This window comes from Pinus tabuliformis, chromosome 7 (genome assembly GCF_031772625.1).
Source record: "Pinus tabuliformis cultivar Carrire ecotype Pingquan chromosome 7, CPIR1, whole genome shotgun sequence".
Taxonomy (NCBI): domain Eukaryota; kingdom Viridiplantae; phylum Streptophyta; class Pinopsida; order Pinales; family Pinaceae; genus Pinus; species Pinus tabuliformis.
In genome coordinates this window covers 636,328,422-636,351,144 of record NC_142293.1, presented here as the reverse complement: position 1 = coordinate 636,351,144, position 22,723 = coordinate 636,328,422, and the positions used below count along the sequence as shown (strand labels likewise).

At 38.5% G+C, this 22,723-nt stretch overlaps 2 protein-coding genes and 1 long non-coding RNA gene across 3 annotated transcripts; all 3 read left to right on the top strand.

The window, feature by feature from the left end:
- The first annotated feature begins 6,282 nt into the window (after positions 1–6,282).
- Positions 6,283–15,413, top strand: LOC149249055 (cold-regulated 413 inner membrane protein 2, chloroplastic-like). The gene is made up of 5 exons (XM_089451848.1): positions 6,283–6,479; positions 14,688–14,783; positions 14,889–14,953; positions 15,079–15,148; positions 15,233–15,413. Exons 1-5 carry the CDS (start codon positions 6,298–6,300, stop codon positions 15,411–15,413), a joined length of 594 nt encoding a protein of 197 aa, XP_089307974.1. The 5' UTR covers positions 6,283–6,297.
- Positions 7,471–8,188, top strand: LOC149249056 (uncharacterized). The gene is made up of 3 exons (XR_016266721.1): positions 7,471–7,608; positions 7,797–7,866; positions 7,951–8,188. It is a non-coding gene; the product is annotated as an uncharacterized LOC149249056 (long non-coding RNA).
- A 2,536-nt stretch (positions 15,414–17,949) lies between the features above and the next one.
- LOC149249054 (cold-regulated 413 inner membrane protein 1, chloroplastic-like) lies at positions 17,950–21,506 on the top strand. The gene is made up of 4 exons (XM_089458606.1): positions 17,950–18,098; positions 18,204–18,268; positions 18,390–18,412; positions 20,805–21,506. Exons 1-4 carry the CDS (start codon positions 17,980–17,982, stop codon positions 20,871–20,873), a joined length of 276 nt encoding a protein of 91 aa, XP_089314732.1. The 5' UTR covers positions 17,950–17,979; the 3' UTR covers positions 20,874–21,506.
- The last annotated feature ends 1,217 nt before the right edge of the window (positions 21,507–22,723 follow it).

The following is a 22,723-nucleotide window of genomic DNA, read 5'->3' as shown; positions in this document are numbered from 1 at the left end:
CCATTCCTTGTGGGCTAGTCCCGCTAGAAAGATTCCTTAACAAGGATGACATAGGCTCCAAACTAATGGATCTGGAGATGGACGAATAAGTAGAATATTGCAATATCAGCTCAGAGGATGAACCCCAGATGGTCAGACTATCAAAAGGAATCCCCTTGCAATATAAACAGAGGTATTTAAATCTCTTCAAAATCTATAAAGATGTTTATGCTTGGTGTTATGAAGATTTAAAATCATTTGATACCAACATCATATAACATAAGATTCCTTTAAAGAGTGGTATAAAACCATGCAAGTAGAAGCTCAGGAAGACTAATCCACTCTTACTCCCCTCCATTGAAAAAGAAGTGAGGAAACTCCTACATGCTAAAATCATAGTGCCTTTAAGGTACTCGGAGTGGGTGGCCAACTTAGTCCCAATCCAGAAAAAGAATGGAGAAATAATGCTATGTGTATATTTTCGGAACCTTAACATGTAATCATTGAAGGACAAGTACCCGCTACCTAAGATGGATTACATATTGCAGAAGGTGGTTGGATCAGCCAAAATTTCCATGATGGATGGGTTCTCTAGTTACAACCAAGTGGCAGTTCACCCTAATGATCAGAAGAAGACTGCTTTCACCACCCCATGGGGAACATTCATTTATGCTCACATGACTATCGGTCTTATTAATGCAGGGGCCACGTTTCAATGAGCTATGGATATAGATTTTGTAGGGGAGAAGGACAATTTCGTAGTGATATATTTGGACAATATCACATTTTTCTCTAAGACCGATGAAGAACACATCCTCCACTTGAAGCTCACCTTAGAGAAATGTAGGAGGTATGGTATTTCTTTGAATCCCAAGAAATATCAGTTCACCCTAAGTGAGGGGAAGCTACTAGGGCACATAGTAGCACAAGAAGGAGTGAAAATCGATCATAAGCGAGTCAAAGCTATCAGTCATATCCCCTTACCAAGAAATAAGAAAGAGGTCCAAGCCTGTTTGGGGAAAATCAAATTCTTGAGGAGGTTCATACCCAACAATGTAGAAATAGTAAAGGGTATTACATACATGCTAAAAAAGGAAAATGAATTCAAGTGGAGCCCTGCCCCCTGAGATTCTTTCACTAGAATTAAAGAAGCTTTGGTTGAAGCCCCAGTACTAGTCAGCCCTGACTACTCAGCACCTTTCTATATCTTTTCTTTTGCTTCTCTACATACTATTGTCGTAGTTCTGCTACAGAAGAATAAAGATGGTTATGAACAGCCCATTGCCTTCTTCAGCCATGTTTTGAGGGATGTCGAGCTGAAATATAACATCTTGGAGAAATAATCCTATGCACTAGTCAAGGCTTTGAATGCATTTCAAATGTATGTGCTACAATCGGAAATCACAGCATTTGTCCTAATGACAGTGGTCAAGGACATCCTTGTGCAAGGATACAATGAAGGAAAAAGGGGTAGGTGGATAACAAAGATACAAGAATATGAGTTAGACATAAATCCCACTAAGCTCATAAAAGGCCAGGGTTTGGCCAAGATTTTATCAGAATCTAGTTGCCAAGCTTTGGGGATAAACCTGATAACAGAGGAAGGCAGACTAGAGGTTCAACAGAATGGGATTAAAACATCATAGCAGAAGATCTATGCTAAATATGAGGGATCACCCTGGTATAAGAATATCATCCATTATCTCTTATTCCTGAGGTGCCCACTAGGGCTAGATAAATCTAAATACAGAACTCTGAGACTACAAGCTCAAAAGTATATCATATCCAATGGTAAACTCTACTGGAAGGACCCAATGGGAGTTTTGTTGTTATGCTTGGTAGAAGGTGAAACTCATAAAGTGATTGAGGAATTTCATGGAGGAGTTTGTGGAGGTCATTACAGCTGGAAGACCATAGCTCACAAAATCCTCAAGGCAAGATTCTACTAGCCTACACTGTTTGGAAATGTTCATTCCTAGTTCAGGTCATGTCAGAGGTGCTAAGTGTTCTTTGAGAGAGAAAAACTTTCTCCTCTCCCCCTGATTCCAGTGCATGTGGAAGAACCTTCATAGGATAAATAAACTGACCTTCTACTGGCCAACTCAAGTGGATATTAACGGCCACGGATTATTTGAACAAGTGGGTAGGGGCCATCCCAGCCAGAAATGCTCTCTACTCATTGGTAATCAAGTTTTTGTAGGATAACATATTATCTCTCTTTGGTTGTCCTATCAAAATTATCAGTAACAATGCCAAGGTCCTCAAATCTGCAAACTTCACCAGCTTCTTCCAAAAATTCAATATCATCATTGGAAACTCCACTACTAACTATGCTCAAGGTAATGGCTTGGCTAAGTCCTCAAACAAAACTATGGTGAGAGTGCTAAAAAAGACCATCACTAAGTATCAGAGGAACAAGGACTCCCAATTGAAATTTTCCCTCTAGGCTAACCGAGTAACTCCTAAATGGTCCGCTGGAAAATCGCCTTCCAAGCTAGTGTATGGTAAGGCTACAGTCTTCCCAATCCAATTAGGAATGCCAGTGGCGAAGTTACTACAAGAAGTTGAGGAAGAGCTAAGTGCCTTGACACGAAGGATAAACCAACTGGTCGAACTTCATCAAAACAGAGAACAGGTGGGTGCTAAATTGTCAAATTACCAATAGAAGATGAAATCCCTATCTGACAAGAAGGCCAAGCATCAACCTCTTCAACCAGGAGATTTAGTTCTCCGATGGGATGTCTAATGGGAAGAAAAGGGAAAACAAAGAAAATTCAATCCACTCTGGTTCAACCCTTTCAAATTTTCAGAAGAGAGAGGAAATAACACATACCTGCTCAAAAATATGGATGGGGAATTGTTGGAACTACCAGTAAATGGTCAGTTCCTCAAACTCTATTTCCAAAATTAGAGGCACATGTCCTGCACTCATTGTAAATATTAGTGTGTATTGTAATTATTATATGAAAATTCCAATTTCTATTGAAAATTCCACTTTCATAAAATTATCATTTGTTTATAAAAGACTCCATGCCCAAAGGAGAAGTTCACGGTCTGTAGATTATCGATGCATTACAATCCACTACCCCGTACCCAGTTGGAGCCAATGTTGTCACCTTCTCAAAATGGAATCCTAGTTGCACAAAGAGGGTGAAAGAGCAAAGAGGAGGTTATTGTGCCTTGCAAATTGGAGATTAAAAGGGGTAACAACAGGGCTAGTTTAAATAATTTTGGAGAAATTTCCATATTCTCTAAAATCCATTTCTTTCACAAACACCATTTTTCCTTTGTCTTTTAAACTCTAGCCGCAATGACCAATTTCTAACTCTAGACATAAGCCCTTGTATATCCAACTCTCGCCATCTTTTCCATTCCCCTTTGAAATGTTTTCAAACATTTGGAGATCATGTTGAAACCCTTTTTTAGTGTTGGGACCAAAAACCATAATCGTTATCGGAACCATAATTGTTATCGGTCCTTTCCCTTTTTTGTGATATATATCTGCCCAGCAGCACTCCTTCTTGCCGATTACGATGGAATCCCTCCTCGACCGGTATCGCATATCACAATGTTCCCCTGCTGATGGCCATATCCTCCTGTCAACACTCCTCACTGATTATGATAATCCTTTCTCCCCGGATTGTGATATCGAAATCGAGGATCACACCTTTCAAAGTCCTTCCTCCACCAATGTCCCTTCCATCTTACGATTGCGATATGCGAGAACCCTCCTCCTCCAATATTGCATATCGCAATGTTTCCTCGCCAATTACCATATCCACCTATCATCATTCCCTCTTGCGGATTATGATAACCCCCCTCGATTGTGATATCGCAATCGGGGATTACACACTTCAAAGTCCTTCCTCCCCCTATGTCTCTTCCATGTTGCGATTGTGATATCCCAGGTGGGCCCAATCCTGCATATTGGCAATCACAATTGTTAAAGGGAGGCACTCACATCCCTAAGGACCTTTAATGTAAAACCCTATTGTGATAGCTCTGCGATGGAGTGCAACATTCAAAATTGGCATGGGTTGACCCAGAAAGACCCCTTGTGACACAAAACCATGGTCGAAGGATACAGAGTAAATGAAGACATGGAAGGTCAGGAGGACTTGATGATCTAGCATGGTGCTCCATGCAAAGGGGAGATGAAGTACTACCCATGCTACCTCTACTTCTGTACTATGGCATTAAATTGATAGATGAGCACTCCCAGTTTTGAAGAACGAACGATCCAAGCAGTAAAGGTGAAAGCATTGGGTATTGGATGAGTGACACAGCTAACCGGACCATGGGCAAGAAACAACCTAAAGAAAAGGCGATCACAAGGATGGGCATGGAGATATTTTGTTGGCGTGTTCACCCGATCAATTAACTTGTTTTGTTTTCCTATGATGTGTTGCCATTTATGGAAGAAATTAATTTTTGTAGTCATTTTTGGGCGGAGACATCGAGTCGAGCTGATAGCTAAGGCTCGATGGAGATATTTTGTTGTAATCACTATTTAATGCTCCCCTCTCACGGTAAATATGGGGAAGCAACACTTCACAAAGGTTCATAATTATAAAGAAAGAACTACATGTTATTTTCAAGACTACATGATTTTATGATATGCTTCTTTTAGAATATGAAGAACATGGTGGTGATTCTTCCTTCGAGTACTATAATATGTTATCTTTCTATTAAATTCCATTATATTCCTATTTCTGCTCTGAATTCATGTAATCGTAGCTAGTAGAAAGGCTTCATATGTTCTTACAGATTCATTTGTATTGATTCCTTGAAACTGTGCTCTATGAATCACCACTCCCATCATCTTTCATCCATTATGTCTACCTTTAGCTCAAAAGTGTGGAATATTGGAGGCCTCAAGCTCTATGCGATAAGTGTAGAATTCCTTACACTTCAAGCTCTACGTGATGAGTTACTCTATCTCATTATCCTCTCTCATTGCTCTGCCAAAGCTTTATTGAAATGTAGGTCCTTGAACTACTCAGCCTCCATTGTTTCATACATATATTTCTGTGAGTTGTATATGTGAAGAAGTACCAGAAATGCATGTCTCATGCCTTTAGATTAATGAACCAACCCATGATGTTTATTATATATTTTAGATATATATATGTGTGTGTGTGTGTGTGATGTCTCCAATCTCCCGAGAATCATATGAGACACACAAAATCTAGATGTGTCCAGGCACTGGTCTTGTAAGCAATCGGAGGTTGTCTCTAGAAGCGACAACACATTAGACCTCCACATCTACTCTATACTAACATGTAAAGCATAGTAAATAATTATTAATAAATACAATTAATAAAAACATTTATTTTATTTTTAAAATATATATAAATAATAGAAATAATTTTGATTTTCAAATATAAAAAATGAAACAAAAAAATTTGATTCTCATATATAATTTAGCATTTTAATTTCCCATTTTAATTTTATAAATGATAATATTAACCAATCATATTTTTATATACTTTAATTTTATAAATGATAATACTAACCAATCATATTTTTATATACAAAATATAGTAATAAAAAGTAAATATAATAATAATATTAACCAATCATATTTTTATTACGCCGTAAGGCGTTCCCCTCTGAAATGAACTCCCCTTATTGTCTATCTGTCACCCTCAAATACCGTCAGATTATATGTTAGACGATTGAGAGAGGTTGAGCCGTTGATTAGCGCGGTCGATTTCTGCCATAGCCGGGGTTCATATCACCGGAAGTCGGAGAGACGAAAATGGCGATATGAAATTCACCGACCTTAGCCTCAGTGCGCTTCATGAACTCGGCTTTGTTGAGATCCGAAGTGGACAAGTTCATTCACAGTATACCAAGAAGCAGCTGTGGCGGTGCGCTCTCCACTGAATGCTCAGTTGCGCTCTCAACCGAAGCTTTGCGTTGGCTGTTCGGCGTTGCGGCCGTGTGAGTATGATTCCATTCATGTTGTGTTGTATTGTAGTTGCATAAATCTTTTTGATCAGGATGATGAGCATGGCATTAATGTATGGAGGAAGCGCATCTGCGGTGAATCTGGGGCCTTCGCTCTGCAAGGTTAATTCTGCCCTTAATCCCATTAGGACTCCAAAGCAGCAGCAGAAGATGATCAATAATGCCCGTTTTACAACCCCTCCTACCTCTCTCAGGTTTTTAATTTTCTATCATATAAAACTCACTTATTCATGCTTTCTTGTTTTTTCCTTAAGATTCTTCCATGCTGGGCTACTTGAACAAATTGAAATCATTTTGAGCTGCTTGAATTGAAATTATGAGTGGGCAATGTGGAATTAAGAAGCAATGGGGGGTTTTATCGACATATCCACTTCCTCGTCCTTCATGAACTCGGGTTTGTTGAGATCGGAAGTGGATAAGTTCATTCACAGTATACCAAGAAGCAGCTGTGGCGGTGCGCTCTCCACTGAATGCTCAGTTGCGCTCTCAACCAAAGCTTTCCGTTGGCTGTTTGGCGTTGCGGCCGTGTGAGTATGATTCCATTCATGTTGTGTTGTATTGTAGTTGCATAAATCTTTTTGATCCACATTGGTTGTGAGGGTTGGTCACACAATGGTTGTGAGGATTGGTCAGATACAGTTTAAAGTTTAGTTATAATGAAGTGGTGTTTCTTACTAACCTAATGATATGGATAACAGAGTGGTGTTTTCAATGAAGTGGTGTCTCCTACTAACTTAGTGGTTGATCAATTAAGTGAGTATGATTGCTTTCTCGGTCATCTTTCGTTTTGTGCAGAATTTGTGTAAAACAATGATTAGATAAGCCTTTCTTAGAGCATCCTGGATTGGTTTTACAGCTATACAATCCCCTCTCTAAAGATCGGCTCAAAACTCTGCTAAGGATAAATTTGTTAATGACAATCTCTCTTAGAGCATCTCGGATTGGTTTTCCAGCTATACAATCCCCCCCTCTAAAGATCAGCTCAAAACTCTGCTAAGGATAACTTTGTTAAGGACAATCTCTCTCAAGTTCAAAACTCTCCTAAGGATAACTTTGTTAAGGACAATCTCTCTCAAGCTGACTGTTGAGACAAGGGGCTCCTTCAGAATGCTAACTAATTTGGGATAGGCAACCTCAATTTACTAGATTTTTCTACTACAGCAATCTGTTGAGATTTTTAGCTTTTGCTTTCTGGCTATTTCCAATTGTCAATATATTCCTCTCAGAAAATGGAATACCTCAAAGGCTCTCTTGGGGTTCATAATTTAAATTTTATTTCAGCTTTAGATCTTTATACATAAATGTCTCAAGTTTTATTTGCTTTTGATTTTGCCTATTTCCAAAGGTCAATACTCTAAAAAAGGCATTAGGATTTTTTGAGTCATAATTCAACTTTTATTTTTGGGACTCAAGTAGTTGTTGAGGCAAAAAATGATTCAATTATGGTGTTGTAGGTTTTTGATGTTATCAAAGCACACAGCCATCGAAAAATCTTTCCTAGCTCACTGTTGGCCCTAGAGGCACCTGGAGATGTCATTTCTTGGATCAGGTGACCAGGTTCTTCCCAGTTGCAAAATTGGACAAATTCCAGTGAAGTGAACTGAGAGTTTAAACTTCACCCCACATTTGGATTTGTTTGTCTACATTATTACATAGGTGATTATGGTTTGTGGACTGCCTTTTTGGTATTCCTTGTTAGACTATTTTACTACATTCCTAGTGAGTCACAAGAGCTCAAATGCCATCCTATTTTACTTACTTGGTCGTTCTTTCCTGCACAGTATATTGAGTTGAATTGCATGACATAACTGTAGTGTTTGACAAACTTAATTTGTTGGGAACAGGGGAATTGGAACTGCCATTTTTATTTGTGTTACTGGTGATTATTGCTTCTTATCAAGCCATGAACCTGAGGCAAGTTGTTGTTTTCCTTAACAAATGATTGAATTGGTGTTTGGAAATGTGGATGGTAGTTTATGGGATGTTGTTGGTTTGTAGAGGAACCCAAGCTGGAATGGTCATTTCCATAGCGGCTTCTGCATACTTGATCTATCAACACGTCACCAGGACAGGGGGTATTAAAAAGGCTTTTGATCAGGGAGTTGTTGTACCCACCATTGCTGCTGCGTGCCTTATCTGTGTGCCGTTCATATTCCTCGTTAAAGGGTATATATTTTAATTTAACCAGGTGTCAGGCCTAAACAGTGCCATATTCGTAAAGCCATCTTGACTCCCTACTTAAAATTTTCAAATTATTATTGTGGAAAATAGTACATGTAAGGTGGTGTGTAATAAAGATCTAGTATATAAATAAGTCCAACAAGCTGCATGATTGACTTCTTGGGAGCCTTGTCTTCTTGGACAATCATGTCAATTTGGACTGCATGAGAGATTGGTTGAGAAAATTAGATCTGCTCTTTCTGGATATGTTTGAACCTCCTCTGTCCTTTGCAAGGGTAGCTGGTTGGCTGACTTGTTGAAAGCACTATTTTTGTCCATGGAGACAAAAACTATATGAATAATATTTTAAAGAACAGAAGGTTTTTTTCACTCAGCATACTTAAGTGCATTAATCGTGACACAACCAACAATCTTACTATAGTCAATGGCATCATTATGAGCTCAACATAGCCATGGCAAGTTAAACATGAGTTTGTTAATGAACCCTTGAACAGCAATGAGCACAAACTCACTACAACAAAAGTCTAAAGATCAATTTAGAATGGTACTCAGGTTTTGGTTCAAAATATTCGATTTTATGCCACAGCTTCAATAATGCCACAGAATTTAGAATTAACTCAAGATTTGCTTCAGATCTTCTAGGACTTACAAACCCGAAGCCCAAAATTTCATCAAACTTGACATGTGAAAATTTATCCTGCTGTAGTCAATATTGGATGCCATCATATCATTTCAAACCTCTCATTGATCACGTGGAATTTGTTGCATAGATAGTGAACAAGAGTTTGACTTTGTGTCAATTGTAGGTCTTTTCTCCAAGTATCATAAGAGATCCTCAGACTTCCCTCAGAGGCAGGCCTAAACAAGCCCTCTGTAATCTACACATTTAGATCCTCAGATGAACCATTAGCTTATGAAAAATTCCTCTGATACCACCTGTCACGCCCCCAGTCCTACGGTAGTCTTCCAACCGTGTCCGGCGAGGTGTGGCACCACCGTACACTTTCTTTTTAACAATACTCGTGCACATGGACTACGCCTTTCCACGTTAACATACTTAGTTTGTTTTTCTCAACCAAGTAAAATGCATTAGCCTTTATACTTAATGAAGCCCATACACATTCATTATCCAATATGCAATTAAACCGATAACATAACAATTGCACACAAGTATAAAGGGAGGGGAAACTCCCGAACAAGTCTGCCCGATAACAATATATTATGAAAATCTTCAATAATACATCATACAAGTGTGCCTGGAAAAATCCAAGGCCAACACTTAGAAATATTTACAACAAGGCATAAGACAGCCTTCTACATACACATTTGTGCACCTTTGCCCAAGAGCGGGTACCCACACGGGTCACCAAGACGCTCATACAATCCTACACAAATACCATGTATAGAACCTCCTCAACCGTGATAACCCTTCACATAACCCAATCCAAAATATGCGAGATCCTCTTAACCTTTATGCGCATGAGGAATGCGCATCTCCTTAAGACCTTCGCACTTTTCCTTGTCCTTATGCGAAGACACTCCAAGCGAAGTTCGATGGAGAAATGAAGCTCCATCCTCCATAATATATACGCTCTCCTCATGTGCTTTAAGGGGGGTGCACCACTCATGGCCGACCCCACCATTTCACATATAAGCCCATGTATATATATTATTTTATTATATTTTGTTTTAATTAACCACACATATTTATATATGTGTACAAGCCTCCATAATATATGTTTCTGCGTTCATTTGGAGAGGGGTGTCCAGCCTTAAGGCCGACCCCCATATCCTTCGCTCAATGCCCATAACCACATATTAACACGTCGGCTTCGCTCATATGTAAGTTCTCAACACGTGGGTATAACCTTCTTTCACCCTTCGCATTATTTCACACTTAGTTTATTTTTGTGTCGCATTGTGCCAACCTTTCGTCGCACCGCAACCGCTGTTTCGTCGCATCATAACCGCTGTCCGCCCGCGGTGCAGAACCGCGCCTGCCCGCACTCGCCAGGGCGCCCGCCCGCCCGTCGTGCAGAACCGCGCCCGCCCGGGTCGTCCACCGCCCGTCGTGCAGAACCGCGCCCGCCAGCTCGTCGCACCGCCGGGTGACTCGCCCGTGCAGACCCGCGCCCAACAGCTCGTCGCGCCGCCGGGTGACTCGCCCGTTTGTTAGCTCGTCGGGTGACCCACCCGTGTAGACCCACGCCCATCGTGCACAGGGCGCCCGCCCATCGTGCACGGGGCGCCCGCCCATCGTGCAAGGGCGCCCGCCCACCGTCGTGTGTGCCTACCCGGGTCGCGCCCACTGTTCAACCGTCGTGTGAAGGGGTGTTTGCCCGTCACACTTCTGCCCAGATTGCGAGGTCCTTACATCCTCCTCCACCCGAAATCATTGTCGACCTCGACAACACACCATCCTAGTAGCTCTCTACCAAGACCGTCATCAACCATGATGAAGACCTCTCTATACAAGGCAACCATCACTGCAACATATATAAGGCTCCATCTCCATCAGGTCATCAACCCCATGTGCAAAACTGCCCATGCTATGTCAACAAGTGCTACACACCTCAACCATGTGTCAACACTCATCTCCATAATCCCATGCTCAGATCCATGGAACTCCATCCACCTCATCTGCAACATGTTGTCCATGATGTTTGGTGTCAATGTGCTACAAGTGATCAGCCACATTTATCCCAACATCATCATGTGTGTAAAGGATAGTTGAGTCTCGGCTCAACTCATGCCCAAGTGTAGCCACCAAGGCATCATCATCATCGTCGTAACCCCATCACCTCAAAGTGTCTCATCGATCCTCCACATCAAGTCACTCTTCCAAGCCATGCCCATACATGTACTTTGGAAGTATGCATCCCATACTGCATCAAAGTCTCCTGACCTCAGCTCCTCAATGCATCAAATCTCCAAGTCCACCATGTATGAAGTCCCTAAAAGTCACAACAATCTCATGTCATCATGAGCTCCATAAGTCATCCCCAACCAACACTCTAGCAAGCATACAAGTCTCGGCCAAAAGGTCCCTGCAAGATGCCTCAGCTTTCCATGTAGTAGGAATGCTCCATAGTCTGCTCACAACTCCATCCAAGTAATCAACTGTCGATGTGCCCCATTCAGGTTCATGAAGCCCTCTTCATCATCTGCAATGTGCCATCCTCAAGTCTCCAACCTGATGTCCATGACTATGTTGCCCATGTAGTCCAACCAAGTACATCACAACATCGGTCATCCTCATCCAAGCTGCAATCTTCGGTTTAGTGAACTCGGTCACCCAACCATATCATCATCATCACGAGTCCCTTCCATCATAGCTCCTCCACCAAGGTGTCCACCAAGACTATCTCTTGGTCTCGACCATGAGAAGTCCACCCAAGGGTGTGCCCTTCAGTTTGTCCATGAGTCATGCCGAGCACTTAGCCAAAGTAGCTAAAGCATGACCCAATCATCCACAACGATCATCAAGTTCCACCCTTGTCAAGGGCCTCTGTACCTTCAACCATAAGGTCACAAGTAGCCCCAACAAGTCCTGCAATAGTTGACAATCCTTGCTTCTCCATACAAGGTTCCATCATAGTCATCCATGGCAAGATCCTCCATAGCATAGGCAAACTGGCTTTGCCTTTCACTACACACGGTCCATCTACCAAATGCCCAAATGAAACACAAGTACCAATACTTACTTCATCATCATGAGGTTCCTCCTCATTCATCCATGTTGACAAACTGCACGACCCCAGTTCAACTTGATCAGTCTCAAGTCCATCCTTCATCGTAGTCATGTCTGCAACATCTTCATCATAGAAGGGGACAACAATAGCCTTGTTGCCCTTCAAGAAATCTCGTCCAAGTATCATATCGAAGTCATTCATCTCCATCGCTATGAAGTCCAATTGACCTCTCCATTCTTCTATCTGCACGGGTACATCATTAAAGGGTATATATTTTAATTTAACCAAGTGTCAGGCCTAGACAGTGCCATATTCGTAAAGCCATCTTGACTCCCTACTTAAAATTTTCAAATTATTATTGTGGAAAATAGTACATGTAAGGTGGTGTGTAATAAAGATCTAGTATATAAATAAGTCCAACAAGCTGCATGATTGACTCCTTGGGAGCCTGGTCTTCTTGGACAATCATGTCAATTTGGACTGCATGAGAGATTGGTTGAGAAAATTAGATCTGCTCTTTCTGGATATGTTTGAACCTCCTCTGTCCTTTGCAAGGGTAGCTGGTTGGCTGACTTGTTGAAAGCACTATTTTTGTCCATGGAGACAAAAACTGTATGAATAATATTTTAAAGAACACAAGGTTTTTTTCACTCAGCATACTTAAGTGCATTAATCGTGACACAACCAACAATCTTACTATAGTCAATGGCATCATTATGAGCTCAACATAGCCATGGCAAGTTAAACATGAGTTTGTTAATGAACCCTTGAACAGCAATGAGCACAAACTCGCTACAACAAAAGTCTAAAGATCAATTTAGAATGGTACTCAGGTTTTGGTTCAAAATATTCGATTTTATGCCACGGCTTCAATAATGCCACAGAATTTAGAATTAACTCAAGATTTGCTTCAGATCTTCTAGGGCTTACAAACCCGAAGCCCAAAATTTCATCAGACTTGACATGTGAAAATTTATCCTGCTGTAGTCAATATTGGATGCCATCATATCATTTCAAACCTCTCATTGATCACGTGGAATTTGTTGCATAGATAGTGAACAAGAGTTTGACTTTGTGTCAATTGTAGGTCTTTTCTCCAAGTATCATAAGAGATCCTCAGACTTCCCTCAGAGGCAGGCCTAAACAAGCCCTCTGTAATCTACACATTTAGATCCTCAGATGAACCATTAGCTTATGAAAAATTCCTTCAGTACATAGATTACAACATGCAGCAAGTAGAAGATATAATCCACAAATGTTATCTGCGTGTCCTCTGATATAATCCTTGAAGCTAAAGGCAATCAATGGTGAAACAACTTTCATCAACAGGGATGCAAAAGATTTCAAATCCTCTTAGACAATTTAACTTGTATCACCACTCTCCTATTAGCACTCCTGCTACAAATGATTCTTCCATATACCCTTCCTGTTTTAACAAAAATGGCAGTAGCAGGCTTTAGTGAAAAAGATTCTTGGATAGAGCAATACACATCACAGTATAAAACCTCTTCCTGGTCATCAAGGCAACAATTTCCATCTTAGCTCAGGCAGCCTTTCACTCAGCATACTTAAGTACATTAATCATGACACAACCAACAATCGTACTATAGTCAATGGCATCATTATGAGCTCAACATAGCCATGGCAAGTTAAACATAAGTTTATTACTGAACCCTTGAACAGCAACAAACACAAACTCGCTACAACACAAGTCTAAAGATCAATTTAGAATGGGGCTCGAGTTTTGTTTCAAAATATTCGATTTTATGCCACGGCTTCAATAATGCCATAGAATTTAGAATTAACTCAGGATTTGCTTCAGGTCTTCTAGGGCTTACAAACCCCCAAAATTTCATCAGACTTGACATGTGAAAATTTATCCTGCTGTAGTCAATATTGGATGCCATCATATCATTTCAAACCTCTCATTGATCACCTGGAATTTGTTGCATAGATAGTGAACAAGAGTTTAACTTTGTGTCAATTGTAGGTCTTTTCTCCACGTATCATAAGAGATCCTCAAACCTCCCTCAGAGGCAGGCCTAAACAAGCCCTCTGTAATCTACACATTTAGATCCTCAGATGAACCATTAGCTTATGAAAAATTCCTGCAGTACATAGATTACAACATGCAGCAAGTAGAAGATATAATCCACAAATGTTATCTGCGTGTCCTCTGATATAATCCTTGAAGCTAAAGGCAATCAATGGTGAAACAATTTTCATCAATAGAGATGCAAAAGATTTCAAATCCTCTTGGACAATTTAACTTGTAGTTGTTATATATGTGATGGCAAGCTATCTTATTATAGTGGAATACATGATATGATTCATATGATCAAAGTCAAACAGTTGACTTTGCTCATGTCCATCAAAAATCAGTTGATAGTTTTCATTTAAAAATATTTCTGCATTGTTCACTCTTTGCATACCTTTATTTGGAAATAGTCAACTATGCACATCATATAAAAATTCAGTCCATTACCTTGAGATTAACAAAATCCATTACAAGAAACACTTAACTATAACAAGCTATACAATTTTATTTGCTAGGACACCCACATTAGCTTACTTTATTCCTCAAAAACAGGTGGGTTTCTTGTTGTCATTAAATGGGATAAGAAAAAACATTCTTAACAATTGTAGGGTGTACAGAAATTCCAACATATCCTAGAATGTATTCATGGATTCGAATCCAAATAGCATTAGGAAAATATTACAATGTGCCCACATATCCAAGAATGTATCCAAAGGTCAGTACTCTAAAAAAGGCATTAGGCTTTTTTGAGTCATAATTCAACTTTCATTTTTGGGACTCAAGTAGTTGTTGAGGCAAAAAATTATTCAATTATGGTGTTGCAGGGTTTTGATGTTATCAAAGCACACAGCCATCGACAAATCTTTCCTTGCTCCACTGTTGGCCCTAGAGGCACCTGGAGATGTCATTTCTTGGATCAGGTGACCAGGTTCTTCCCAGTTGCAAAATTGGACAAATTCCAGTGAAGTGAACTGAGAGTTTAAACTTCACCCCACATTTGGATTTGTTTGTCTACATTATAACAGAGGTGATTATGGTTTGTGGACTGCCTTTTTGGTCTTCCTTGTTAGACTATTTTACTACATTCATGGTGAGTCACAAGAACTCAAATGCCATCCTATTTTACTTACTTGCTCATTCTTTCCTGCACAGTATATTGAGTTGAATTGCATGACATAACTGTAGTGTTTGACAAACTTAATTTGTTGGTAACAGGGGAATTGGAACTGCCATTTTTATTTGTGTTACTAGTGAATATTGCTCCTTATCAAGCCATGAACCTGAGGCAAGTTGTTGTTTTCCTTAACAAATGATTAAATTGGTGTTTGGAAATGTGGATGGTAGTTTATGGGATGTTGTTGGTTTGCAGAGGAACCCAAGCTGGAATGGTCTTTTCCATAGTGGCTTCTGCATACTTGATCTATCAACACGTTACCAGGACAGGGGGTATTAAAAGGGATTTTTATCAGGGAGTTGTTGTACCCACCATTGATGTTGTGTGCCTTATCTGTGTGTCATTCATATTCCTCGTTAAAGGGTATATATTTTAATTTAACCAGGTGTCAGGCCTAAAAAGTGCCATATTTGTAAAGCCATCTGGACTCCCTACTTAAAATTTTCAAATTATTATTGTGGAAACTAGTACATGTAAGGTGGTGTGTAATAAAGATCGAGTATATAAATAAGTCCAACAAGCTACATGATTGACTCCTTGGGAGCCTTGTCTTCTTGGAAAATCATGTCAATTTGGATTGCATGAGAGATTGGTTGAGAAAATTAGATCTGCTCTTTATGGATATGTTTGAACCTCCTCTATCCTTTGCAAGGGTAGCTGGTTGGCTGACTTGTTGAAAGCACTATTTTTGTCCATGGAGACAAAAACTGTATGAATAATATTTTAAAGAACACAAGGGTTTTTTCACTCAGCATACTTAAGTACATTAATCATGACACAACCAACAGTCTCACTATAGTCAATGGCATCATTATGAGCTCAACATAGCCATGGCAAGTTAAACATGAGTTTATTAATGAACCCTTGAACAGCAACGAGCACAAACTCGCTACAACAAAAGTCTAAAGATCAATTTAGAATGGGGCTCAGGTTTTGTTTCAAAATATTTGATTTTATGCCACGGCTTCAATAATGCCACAGAATTTAGAATTAACTCAGGATTTGCTACAGGTCTTCTAGGGCTTACAAACCCGAAGCCCAAAATTTCATCAGACTTGACATGTGCAAATTTATCCTACTGTAGTCAATATTGGATGCCATCATATCATTTCAAACCTCTCATTGATCACCTGGAATTTGTTGCATAGATAGTGAACAAGAGTTTGACTTTGTGTCAATTGTAGGTCTTTTCTCCAAGTATCATAAGAGATCCTCAGACTTCCCTCAGAGGCAGGCCTAAACAAGCCCTCTGTAATCTACACATTTAGATCCTCAGATGAACCATTAGCTTATGAAAAATTCCTTCAGTACATAGATTACAACATGCAGCAAGTAGAAGATATAATCCACAAATGTTATCTGTGTGTCCTCTGATATAATCCTTGAAGCTAAAGGCAATCAATGGTGAAACAATTTTCATCAACAGGGATGCAAAAGATTTCAAATCCTCTTAGAAAATTTAACTTGTATCACCACTCTCCTGTTAGCACTCCTGCTATAAATGATTCTTCCATATACCCTTCCTGTTTCAACAAAACTGGCAGTAGCAGGCTTTAGTAAAAAAGATTCTTGGATAGAGCAATACACATCGCAGTATAAAACCTCTTCCTGGTCATCATGGCAACAATTGCCATCTTAGCTCAGGCAGCCTTTCACTCAGCATACTTAAATACATTAATCATGACACAACCAACAATCTTACTATAGTCAATGGCATCATTATGAGCTCAACATAGCCATGGAAAGTTAAACATCAGTTTATTAATGAACCCTTGAACAGCAACAAGCACAAACTCGCTACAACAAAAGTCTAAAGATCAATTTAGAATGGGGCTCGGGTTTTGTTTCAAAATATTCGATTTTATGCCACGGCTTCAATAATGCCACAGAATTTAGAATTAACTCAGGATTTGCTTCAGGTCTTCTAGGGCTTACAAACCCGAAGCCCAAAATTTCATCAGACTTGACATGTGCAAATTTATCCTGCTGTAGTCAATATTGGATGCCATCATATCATTTCAAACCTCTCATTGATCACCTGGAATTTGTTGCATAGATAGTGAACAAGAGTTTGACTTTGTGTCAATTGTAGGTCTTTTCTCCACGTATCATAAGAGATCCTCAGACCTCCCTCAAAGGCAGGCCTAAACAAGCCCTCTGTAATCTACACATTTAGATCCTCAGATGAACCATTAGCTTATGAAAAAATTCCCTCAGTACATAGATTACAACATGCAGCAAGTAGAAGATATAATCCACAAATGTTATCTGCGTGTCCTCTGATATAATCCTTGAAGCTAAAGGCAATCAATGGTGAAACAATTTTCATCAACAGGGATGCAAAAGATTTCAAATCATCTTAGACAATTTAACTTGTAGTTGTTATATATGTGATGGCAAGCTATCTTATTATAGTGGAATACCTGATATGATTCATATGATCAAAGTCAAACAGTTGACTTTGCTCATGTCCATCAAAAATTAGTTGATAGTTTTCATTTAAAAATATTTATGCACTGTTCACTCTTTGCATGCCTTTATTTGGAAATAGTCAACTATGCACATCATATAAACATTTAGTCCATTACCTTGAGATTAACAAAATCCATTGCATGAAACACTTAACTATAACAAGCTATACATTTTTATTTGCTAGGACACCCACATTAGCTTACTTTATTCCTCAAAAACAGGTGGGTTCCTTGTTGTCATTAAATGGGACAAGAAAAAAAATTCTTAACAATTGTAGGGTGTACAGAAATTCCAACATATCCTAGAATGTATTCATGGATTCGAATCCAAATAGCAATAGGAAAATATTACAATGTGCCCACATATCCAAGAATGTATCCAAAGGTCAGTACTCTAAAAAAGGCATTAGGCTTTTTTGAGTCATAATTCAACTTTTTTTTTTGGGACTCAAGTAGTTGTTGAGGCAAAAAATGATTCAATTATGGTGTTGCAGGGTTTTGATGTTATCAAAGCACACAGCCGTCGACAAATCTTTCCTTGCTCCACTGTTGGCCCTAGAGGCACCTGGAGATGTCATTTCTTGGATCAGGTGACCAGGTTCTTCCCAGTTGCAAAATTGGACAAATTCCAGTGAAGTGAACTGAGAGTTTAAACTTCACCCCACATTTGGATTTGTTTGTCTATATTATTACAGAGGTGATTACGGTTTGTGGACTGCCTTTTTGGTCTTCCTTGTTAGACTATTTTACTACATTCCTGGTGAGTCACAAGAACTCAAATGCCATCCTATTTTACTTGGTCGTTCTTTCCTACACAGTATAGTGAGTTGAATTGCATGACATAACTGTAGTGTTTGACAAACTTAATTTGTTTGGAACAGGGGAATTGGAACTGCCATTTTTTTTCGTGTTACTGGTGATTATTGCTTCCTATCAAGCCATGAACCTGAGGCAAGTTGTTGTTTTCCTTAACAAATGATTGAATTGGTGTTTGGAAATGTGGATGGTAGTTTATGGGATGTTGTTGGTTTGCAGAGGAACCCAAGCTGGAATTTTCATTTCCATAGCGGCTTCTGCATACTTGATCTATCAACACGTCACCAGGACAGGGGGTATTAAAAAGGCTTTTGATCAGAGAGTTGTTGTACCCACCATTGCTGCTGCCTGCCGTTCATATTCCTCGTTAAAGGGTATATATTTTAATTTAACCAGGTGTCAGGCCTAAACAGTGCCATATTTGTAAAGCCATCTTGACTCCCTACTTAAAATTTTCAAATTATTATTGTGTAAAATAGTACATGTAAGGTGGTGTGTAATAAAGATCTAATATATAAATAAGTCCAACAAGCTGCATGATTGACTCCTTGGGAGCCTTATCTTCTTGGACAATCATATCAATTTGGATTGCATGAGAGATTGGTTGAGAAAAATAGATCTGCTCTTTCTGGATATGTTTGAACCTCCTCTGTCCTTTGCAAGGGTAGCTGGTTGGCTGACTTGTTGAAAGCACTATTTTTGTCCATGGAGACAAAAACTGTATGAATAATATTTTAAAGAACACAAGGTTTTTTTCACTCAGCATACTTAAGTGCATTAATCGTGACACAACCAACAACCTTACTATAGTCAATGGCATCATTATGAGCTCAACATAGCCATGGCAAGTTAAACATGAGTTTGTTAATGAACCCTTGAACAGCAACGAGCACAAACTCGCTACAACAAAATTCTAAAGATCAATTTAGAATGGGGCTCAGGTTTTGTTTCAAAGTATTCGATTTTATGCCACGGCTTCAATAATGCCACAGAATTTAGAATTAACTCAAGATTTGCTTCAGATCTTCTAGGGCTTACAAACCCGAAGCCCAAAATTTCATCAGACTTGACATGTGCAAATTTATGCTACTGTAGTCAATATTGGATGCCATCATATCATTTCAAACCTCTCATTGATCACCTGGAATTTGTTGCATAGATAGTGAACAAGCGTTTGACTTTGTGTCAATTGTAGGTCTTTTCTCCAAGTATCATAAGAGATCCTCAGACTTCCCTCAGAGGCAGGCCTAAACAAGCCCTCTGTAATCTACACATTTAGATCCTCAGATGAACCATTAGCTTATGAAAAATTCCTTCAGTACATAGATTACAACATGCAGCAAGTAGAAGATATAATCCACAAATGTTATCGGCGTGTCCTCTGATATAATCCTTGAACCTAAAGGCAATCAATGGTGAAACAATTTTCATCAACGGGGATGCAAAAGATTTCAAATCCTCTTATACAATTTAACTTGTAGTTGTCATATATGTGATGGCAAGCTATCTTATTATAGTGGAATACCTGATATGATTGGTATGATCAAAGTCAAACAGTTAACTTTGCTCATGTCCATCAAAAATCAGTTGATAGTTTTCATTTAAAAATATTTCTGCATTGTTCACTCTTTGCATACCTTTATTTGGAAATAGTCAACTATGCACATCATATAAACATTCAGTCCATTACCTTGAGATTAACAAAATCCATTACAAGAAACACTTAACTATAACAAGCTATACATTTTTATTTGCTAGGACACCCACATTAGCTTACTTAATTCCTCAAAAACAGGTGGGTTCCTTGTTGTCATTAAATGGGACAAGAAAAAACATTCTTAACAGTTGTAGGGTGTACAGAAATTCCAACATATCCTAGAATGTATTCATGGATTCAAATCCAAATAGCAGTAGGAAAATATTACAATGTGCCCACATATCCAAGAATGTATCCAAAGGTCAGTACTCTAAAAAAGGCATTAGGATTTTTTGAGTCATAATTCAACTTTTTTTTTTGGGACTCAAGTAGTTGTTGAGGCAAAAAATGATTCAATTATGGTGTTGCAGGGTTTTGATGTTATCAAAGCACACAGCCATCGACAAATCTTTCCTTGCTCCACTGTTGGCCCTAGAGGCACCTGGAGATGTCATTTCTTGGATCAGGTGACCAGGTTCTTCCCAGTTGCAAAATTAGACAAATTCCATTAAAGTGAACTGAGAGTTTAAACTTCACCCCACATTTGGATTTGTTTGTCTACATTATTACAGAGGTGATTATGGTTTGTGCACTGCCTTTTTGGTCTTCCTTGTTAGACTATTTTACTACATTCTTGGTGAGTCACAAGAACTCAAATGCCATCCTATTTTACTTACTTGGTCGTTCTTTCCTGCACAGTATATTGAGTTGAATTGCATGACATAACTGTAGTGTTTGACAAACTTAATTTGTTGGGAAGAGGGGAATTGGAACTACCATTTTTATTTGTGTTACTGGTGATTATTGCTCCTTATCAAGCCATGAACCTGAGGCAAGTTGTTGTTTTCCTTAACAAATGATTGGATTGGTGTTTGGAAATGTGGATGGTAGTTTATGGGATGTTGTTGGTTTGCAGAGGAACTCAAGCTGGAATGGTCATTTCCATAGCGGCTTCTGCATACTTGATCTATCAACATGTCACCAGGACAGGGGTATTAAAAAGGCTTTTGATCAGGGAGTTTTTGTCCCCACCATTGCTGCTGTGTGCCTTATCTGTGTGCCATTCATATTCCTCGTTAAAGGGTATATATTTTAATTTAACCAGGTGTCAGGCCTAAACAGTGCCATATTTGTAAAGCCATCTTGACTCCCTACTTAAAATTTTCAAATTATTATTATGGAAAATAGTACATGTGAGGTGTTGTGTAATAAAGATCTAGTATATAAATAAGTCCAACAAGCTGCATGATTGACTCCTTGGGAGCCTTGTCTTCTTGGCAAATCATGTCAATTTAGATTGCATGAGAGATTGGTTGAGAAAATTAGATCTGCTCTTTCTAGATATGTTTGAACCTCCTCTGTCCTTTGCAAGGGTAGCTGGTTGGCTGACTTGTTGAAAGCACTATTTTTGTCCATGGAGACAAAAACTGTATGAATAATATTTTAAAGAACACAAGGTTTTTTCAGTGGTCAAACCATGCCTTTTATTCAAAGTTGCAGATACCATACATGCATTGATATTCCTTTGCTTTTAAAAAAAAAAGGATCCTCTATATTATGAGAGTATACTGAGTTGGAGGGTTTTAAAATTCAGGTTAAATAACTTCTTTCTTTGTCTTTTATGCATGCGAGGCATGATCACACAAAGTTATCCATTATTCACAGTTCTGAAATATTGTGGAGCTCCTGTGCACAGTATTTATTTTCAATTTTTTGATATTTTCTATCTGTTTTCTGTCAATTTTTTTATGTCGCTTAATCTAGCATCCTTACTATTTTGATGCCAAATTTGTTACTGGATACAGAATCTACTTTCAGTCTGCTAATTTTGATATTTTCAATCCGTTATTCGATCCGATTACAACACATTCTATTTTCAATCCATTATATGATATTGTTGCTCCAGTGCACCTTCTGTCTTCTTAAAACAAGATAATACCACGGATTATATAGCTCGCAATAAGTCGAGATATGCAGGCTATTTAAGGCAATATCCCATTTTTTTTTCCGAGCCTTCTGTCTTCTTAGAACAAGATAATACCACGGATTATATAACTCACAATTGTCAAGATATGCAGGCTGTTTTAGGCAAATATAACTCACAATTGTCAAGATATGCAGGCTGTTTTAGGCAATATCCCATTTTTGTTTCTAAGCCTCTGTGACTTCAATTCTAAATGAGTTTCCATATAAAACAAGTAATTTTTTCTTTCTTTATTGAGAAAGAACATATGTTAAGTTTCTATATAATATTATGGTGAAGTTAAATATTGAATTAGTATAAAGATAATTTGTTTATGATATAAGGATCTATTTTCTTATAGTAATTGGATTATTATTAGTTTTTACTGAGGTAAGACTTTGCAATATAAAAAGTGACTTTACAATATAAAAAGCTTATTGACTTATTGAACAATGTAATTATGCAATGTTTAATTTTGAAAAACAAATAATTATTATTAGTTTTTACTGAGATAAGATTCGAGTATTTTTTTTGTTTATTGATTTATTGACCAATGTAATTTATAATGTTTAACTTTGAAAAACAAATATTTATATTTCAATATTATTAAAAATAATAATAATTTTTAAACATTTAATTGGACCATAATTTAAAGGTCTTATTCTTCTAGGGTACTTGATATTTTACTAGCTTAAAATTATAATTAAATTAAATCAAAACTTGATTCTGAAATAATATAA

Excerpts from the sequence above, each read along its gene's own strand:
- LOC149249055 (XM_089451848.1), top strand. The coding sequence starts at position 6,298 with ATGGGGGGTTTTATCGACATATCCACTTCCTCGTCCTTCATGAACTCG. Across the intron at positions 6,480-14,687 it reads CTGTTTGGCGTTGCGGCCGT|GGTTTTGATGTTATCAAAGC; the intron begins GTGAGTATGATT and ends ATGGTGTTGCAG. Across the intron at positions 15,149-15,232 it reads TATCAAGCCATGAACCTGAG|AGGAACCCAAGCTGGAATGG; the intron begins GCAAGTTGTTGT and ends GTTGGTTTGCAG.
- LOC149249054 (XM_089458606.1), top strand. The coding sequence starts at position 17,980 with ATGATTCAATTATGGTGTTGCAGGGTTTTGATGTTATCAAAGCACACA. Across the intron at positions 18,269-18,389 it reads ACTATTTTACTACATTCCTG|GGGAATTGGAACTGCCATTT; the intron begins GTGAGTCACAAG and ends TGTTTGGAACAG. Across the intron at positions 18,413-20,804 it reads AATTGGAACTGCCATTTTTT|ATTTGTGTTACTGGTGATTA; the intron begins TTCGTGTTACTG and ends ACTACCATTTTT.